Source organism: Octodon degus, unplaced genomic scaffold (assembly GCF_000260255.1).
Source record: "Octodon degus isolate 3935 unplaced genomic scaffold, OctDeg1.0 scaffold00107, whole genome shotgun sequence".
NCBI lineage: Eukaryota > Metazoa > Chordata > Mammalia > Rodentia > Octodontidae > Octodon > Octodon degus.
Genome location: NW_004524683.1, coordinates 4,038,167 through 4,045,312, shown reverse-complemented (window position 1 = coordinate 4,045,312; position 7,146 = coordinate 4,038,167). Strand labels below are relative to the sequence as shown.

The 7,146-nt window shown below is 33.2% G+C and overlaps 1 protein-coding gene and 1 pseudogene across 1 annotated transcript in view; one reads left to right on the top strand and one right to left on the bottom strand.

Annotated features, from left to right (window-relative positions):
- LOC105743216 overlaps positions 1–464 on the top strand; it is a 1,218-nt pseudogene extending 754 nt beyond the window's left edge.
- Agbl4 (ATP/GTP binding protein like 4) overlaps positions 1–7,146 on the bottom strand; it is a 1,571,060-nt gene that overhangs the window by 1,418,990 nt on the left and 144,924 nt on the right. Inside the window, exon 2 of the mRNA XM_012516469.1 lies at positions 5,890–6,012. Within this exon, the coding sequence (XP_012371923.1) occupies positions 5,890–6,012 (123 nt within the window). The remainder of the gene's footprint in view (positions 1–5,889; positions 6,013–7,146) is intronic.

The following is a 7,146-nucleotide window of genomic DNA, read 5'->3' as shown; positions in this document are numbered from 1 at the left end:
AAGAAGAAGAAGAAGAAGAAGAAGAAGAAGAAGAAGAAGAAGAAGAAGAAGAAGAAGAAGAAGAAGAAGAAGAAGAAGAAACAGTTATTCAAACTGGAAAGAGAAAAAAAAAGGCATGGAATTGGATGGTTTCTAAAGCCTGCTTTATTGGAGATGGCTTTATAAGTAAATCATTTAAATATGAAAAATTCATTAGGCCAATGGGCTTATGTTTTAAGAAGGCCCATGTAACACATCCTGAACTGAAAGTCACCTTCTGCCTGCTGATACTTGACATGAAAAAGAATCCTTCAGCACCACTGTATACAACTTTGGGTGTTATTACCAAAAGAACAGTGATGGAATTGAACGTGTGCAAGATGGGCCTTGTGACACAAGAAGGCAAGGTTATTTGGGGTAAATATGCTCAGGTAACCAACAATCCTGAAAATGATGGATGCATCAATGCAGTCTTACTAGTTTGACAAATGTTTCATACAATAACTTCTTACACTTATTCAAGACTACTGACCAATCAGTAAAATCATAACTTGAATACTGCTGAACAACTCTCATGACTACATTCATCAAGAAAATTATTTATCAAATTATAAAAACATTAAAATGACCCAGTTTTATAAATTGGTCTTTTTATTAGGGGTCTACTCTAGGGCTTACGTGTTCGTGAGATTGAACCATTTGAAAAAGTAAACATAAGTCTTTGCGTAACTCAGCAACACAGAGCTCTCATTCCTGAAAAGCTACCAGTATTTAAAGTCAGTGCAAACTTAATTTAGGAGTCTAGGGCTAGGAAATCTGCTGAAGCTATTCTATATCATCATTTATCATTAGTTCTAAAAAAAAATATTTAAGTTCATTCTCAATATAGTCTATTCATAATACTTGAAGAATGGCATTAGAATTAAAGTGCCTGCAAGCAGGTACAAGGGCCAGTATTTGATCCCGGGCCTGCTGTGCCAGCCCCGTCCCCAGGGCACCCTGAGACAGTGATTGAGACTGGGCGTGGTGGCATGCAGCTGTAATCCCAGCACTTGGGAGGCTGTAAACAGGCAGATCACTACAAGTCCAATCTAGTAGTGAGACCCTGAACACCCTGTAGGCCCTTCCCTAAAAACACACACACAAAAAAATGGCTTTAGACGTTTATTTAGATAATTCCAACTTAGTTGCACTGATGCTCTGAAAAGAAATTTTATTTGCAGTTAAATAATATAAGAAGATTATGTTAGATGTGCATCTCAAGCCTTGTCATCTGAATTAAATGGTCATAGCTTGAAGAAAAAAAAAGCCATGTATAACAAGCCAACAGACAACATCAGATTAAATTTTAAAGAACTCAAAGATCTGACACTAAAATCACAAACAAGGCAAATATTTATACATCAACACTCCTATCAAATATAATTCTGGAAACATAAGCCATAGTAATTACATGGAGAAAGAATTAAAGGAATAAAAACAGGAAAGGAGGAACTTAAATCACCATTATGTGTAGATGATATATGTTACATAGAAGACATCCACCAAAATATTTGTAGATTTAATAACCCAAATAAGCAGCATACCTGAATACAACATAAAGTCTCAAAAATTAATCGCATTCCTGTATGCAAGCAACAAACACATTAAGAAAAATATTGAGGAAACAATACTTTTCACAATGGCATAAAAAATGAAGTACTTAGGAATCAGTGTAATAATGTAAAAGATCTATACATTGAAAATCACAGTACTCTGAAAAGGAAATTGAAGAGGATATCAGAAAATGAAAGACATCCCCTGCTCATAAGTAAGAAGCATCAACATGGTGAAGAAGTCCATGCTTACCAATTTCATATACTAATTTAATGCAATTTCAATCAAAATACCATTAACATACTTCACAGAATTAGATAAAATATAGAGGCAAGGCGGGGGTGGGGGGTATCACAATTTCTGAATGGAAAGTATACTACAGAACTAATGTGGAAAAAATGGTACTAGAAAAAAACTCTTAACCATCAGTGGAACAGATTAAAAGATGCAGAAACAAATCTGAACACATTTAGCCACCTTATCTTGGATAAAGAGGAAAAATGCATTGACTGGAAAAAAAAAAGATATCTCTTTAATACATTTCCTGGAAAAACTGGCTCTCTACATCCAAAGACTGAGATTAGACCCACATCTATCATCATGCACTAAAATTAATATAGATCAAAGACGCAAATATTAATACAGAAACACTAAATCTGTTGAAAGACAGAATAAATAGAACTAGTGAAGTCATATGTGTAGGCAAAGATTTCATGAACAAAATCTCAATTGTTGAAAAACTACTACAAAGAATTAACAACTGGGATGTCATCCTATTAAAAAGCTTTTGTTCAACAAAAGAAATTACCAACAGAATGAAAAGATAACCAACAGAGTGGAAAAAAAATTTAGCCAATTGTCCCTCAGGCAAAGAAATACTATCTAAAACACATAATGAATTGAAAAAAAATAGACCTCAAAAATTTAAAGACCCAGTTCAAAAATTTACTTGATATAAATCTAAATTTATCAGGTGAAGAAACACAAACAACAAATAAATATATGAGAAAACATTCCACATCACTGGTCACTCAAGAGATGCAAATTACAACAACACTGAGATTCCACTCAAGAAAGATTTGCCAATTACGAACATGCTCGATGGGCTTTGGGGAGAAAAGAACTCATTCCACTGTTGGAGGGAGTGTAGATCTGCACAACCACCATGGAAATCAGTGTGAAGTTTCCCAAAAATACTAGGATTAGACCTAATTGCATTTGACCTAATTAGTGTACATCCTGGAATCTTACTGAAAGAATTAAGGGAATCAAATCACAGCAATGTAAACACATGCCTGTTTACAGCAGAACACTTTGTAATAGCTAAATATATTGAAAACAACTAAAATGCCATTTAACTGAAATATTGATTAGAAATGTGTAGGTTTTTTACATAATGGAAAACTACTCAGCCATAATCAAAAGTAAACTTGAGACATTTCTAGGTATTTTTTGATATTTTAATTTTAATTTATAAAGAAAGTACAATAGTATTAAAACAAAAATTACAAGTGATACAGAATTTCACTTGACACAGTAATATGAATTTCACAGTATTTGTTTTACTGCAATGTTGTCTTCCAATCAGTTACTTATATTAATATATATATATATATATATATCTCGAAGAAAGAATATATAAAAAATTAAGGGGAGCAAAAAGGAGGAAACAATTGAGAAAACGAGAACCTGAAAGAGAAAATGGAATCTGAAAGGTACAATAGATACTGGAAAAAAGAAATGACATTATTCAAAAGGAAAGAGTTGCTGAATTGGGGGGAAGGACAGTAGGGGGAGTGGCAGAGAGATATATTTGCGTATATAAACAGGATGGTTTAGACAACTCTGCTATCGATTTCTCCTGGTCTAAGGAGCAGATAATGCTTAATTTTTTTTGTTTTGTTTTTTTTCTCCTTTTTTAAATTGGATGAGCTGGGACATGTACTCTACATTAAAGGAGATATGGAAGTCATGCATGAGTCCCACAGCGTGGGCTTCCTCTTACCAATCTAAACTACCTACAGCTACTGCTTTACCTTTTCATCAACACATTCTTTATTAGATTTTCTTTTCTTCTTATATAATTTCCTTTATTGACTCACTTATGCTTTTCCAGATCTCAATCTAAATATACAACATTTAGTTAAAGGTCATACCCTAAGGTAAAGACATAAGTGTTAAGATTAAACATTTATGGGCTTGGTTGTGATGGTATATCTGCATGAAATTATCACAGATATACTTATATACACTATCAGTAAAAATATACATTACTCGCTTGGTGATTATGTGGTTAAGATGGGTAATTTCTTACACTACGATTTTTGGTAAGGGATAAAAAATAATTAGTATTATTAAGGAAAACATGTTCTAGGAAATGAATATAGATTAACTGAGTTAGTAGTTAACTCAAGACAATATCTACTCTCACAAAGGTATATTCTAAAGGGCATTTCAGTCCTTAATTGAGGTAAAAGAATCAAAATATTCTCTAGGCCTCAAGTACATCCAAGAAAAGATATACCACAATAAGGGAAGAAGAGAAGAAAGAAGAAAGGATAGGAAAGGAAGGAAGGAAAGAAAAAAAGAGAGAAAGAAAGAAAAATGAAAAGAAAAGGAAGGGAAGAGGCAAAAAAGGCCTTGAGATAATTATGTATGCAACATTAGCACTTACTAGAAAGACAACATTATAATACTGAGTTACGGGTTGGTTGTGTCCCCTAAAAATTCATATGTTAAAATCATAACCCCTGTGCTGGGGAGATGGCTCAGTAGAATAAGTGTTTGCCTGGCAAGCACAAGGGCCTCAGTTCAATCCCCGGTTCTGCAAAAAAAAAAAAAAAATTAAAATAAAATCATAGCCCCAAGAACCTTAAAATGTGACTTTACTTGGGAAAATTTTTTATATATTTAATCAAGTTAAAGTAAAAACTTCTAGCAGATCATAAACTAGTGTAACTAATCTATCTATAAGAAAAGCTATTTGGAGACACACAAAGAGAACAACATATGAAGGTGAAGGCAGAGATTGGAGGATGTTACTTCTAATCAAGGAATACCAAATACTTTAAATAGGATATCATGTCTGCATCTTGTACAGCAATTAACCACTAGGAAGAACGTATGCAATGTGTTAATTATTGAAAATGTCCTACCAATTTGATTTGAAACTGTCTCATTGCTATCTGTTTATCAATAAAATTATGGAAAAAAAAACAAAAGAAGATAAGGAAGAATGATGGGACATGTTTTTCCACACAACACTCAGAAGGAAGCAGCCCCATTGGTAACTTAATCTCAGACTTTTGGCTTCTAGGACAATGAAATAATAATCATCAGTTGTTTAGTCCACACACTTTATAATACCTTGTTATACTTTCCGTATCAAACCAACAACACAGTGTAGAATAACTAGAGAACAAAATATTGCATAAACAAAAGCTTGGGAGGTAGGTTAGTAGTGGACCAATGTTCAGCACACCATGGTACTGGGATCAATTCCCAGCATCCTTAAACAGTGAAAAAAATAAAAATAAACCCACTGTAAAATATATTTCCATCTATTTGGCATGAATAACTGATTTAAATAACACATTTTATGGATCATAGAACTTTTATAAAAACTTACACTAGAATATCTGTTCAGTCAGGCACATGTATATGGAGACATACATGCATGCACATGCATTTTCATAGATGTTCTTCAAAATTAAGTGATATTAATGATTAATGACAAGACAACAGCATGCTTACATTTTTCATTAATATTTTCAACACATGCTGGGGACCTTATTTGCAACCAGAATACGTAGCTCACAACATAAAAATTTTCAAGAATAAACTCAAACTGGATGGGAATATATAGTCTTAATCTCTCTGTACAAAATATCCATAATATGTATCAATTATGAGGCAGTATTACTCTTTGGTCTTTTTTATATTCAACTGAATCTCTTATCTACACAAGAAAGAAATTTCTTTGTGTAGTCAAGAAATTTCCTTTCTCAGACTAAGTTTTGTAAGCATGTCATGCAAAGTCAGGTATATAGTATACATTAAATAACAATTTATAAATATTGAAATCATTCCATTTTTATTCCAAAAGAATATCATCAATTATATTTTAATTATTTATAGCAATAAAACTGTACATTTTGAAGTTAATTCCTTCAGAATGAACTTTTTCCCAAAAACTTATTCCATTATGATAAAATATTAAGTAGACTGAATCACATTGAATTGTTAAGTAAAAAATGAATTCTGAAAAAAGCCTTGCCAGGCAAATTCAAAGGCCAAGTTCTATAATACACTTACCACTTTCAAAGCAAGCATCAAAAATAAGATGTCCTTTCTTGGGCTGTCCACAGTAACCAGCTGGAAGCACCATATACTTGCTGACATTTCCTCCAATAATATCATCATTTCCCGTATTGTTGCCTATTTAAAAAAAAACACTCATATTAAATTCATTCCAAACAGAAGTCAGAGCTTGCTTAGAAGTCCAATAAGATTTATAACAACTTATTTTTCTTCCCATGAATTGAGTAGGCAAAAGTGTCAAGGGAAAAGCAAACTTACTAAATATTGTAGTACAAAAGAAAAAGGATACGTTTTGAAATCGGAAAGATATGGGCTGAAACATCACCTTTAATTCAAATAACTTCTCTGTGAGCCAAAGAAATCAACTTAAAACTCTTCGAGGGCCGGGGAGATGGCTCCATAGAATAAGTGCTTCCATGGCAAGTGCAAGGGCCTGAGTTCAATCCCCCGGTTCCGCAAAAAAAAAAAAAAAAAAAACACCTCTTCGAACTCCATAAGAGAAAAAGAAAAACCCAGGTTTCAGAGTTGTGATAGAAGAATTCAATTTTTATTAAGTTTATTCCTACAATTCAGATATATAGATAGATAGATAGATAGATAGATAGATAGCTAATATTCATCATAGATTGTAATTCTATATAAGTTGATTCCTTTGTTTCCCAATCCTCTCCCTTCAATTCAATACCTATTCTCCCTCCTCACTGACAAAGTTATATTTCTATTTCATTCTTATGTTATAGTTTCCTTTCTTTCTTCTTCCTTCCTTAACCCCTCCCTAGTTTCTCTTTCTTTCAAACAATTTCTAATTCACAATGTCTGTTGTACAATTTTGTCTTAATGTACTCTTTCAAGTTCTCATAGCAGAGAGAAAATGTGATATTTATACATGTGTCTAATATATTTCACTAAAGAGTCTTGAGTTCAACCCCTAGTAGAAACAAACAAACAAAACAAGCAATAAAATAATCTGACATCAAAGGAATGTAAGGCTCCGCCACAAAGAAGATGCAACACTAACTGTTCTACAGCAAAGAAAAGTAAAAGCAGCAGCAGCAGCAGCAGCAGCAGCAGCAGCAGCAGCAGCAGAAGAAGAAGAAGAACAAAAAGAAGAAGAAGAAGAAGAAGAAGAAGAAGAAGAAGAAGAAGAAGAAGAAGAAGAAGAAGAAGAAGCAGCAGCAGCAGCAGCAGCAGCAGCAGCAGCAGCAGCAGCAGCAGCAGAAGAAGAAGAAGAAGAAGAAGAAGAAGAAGAAG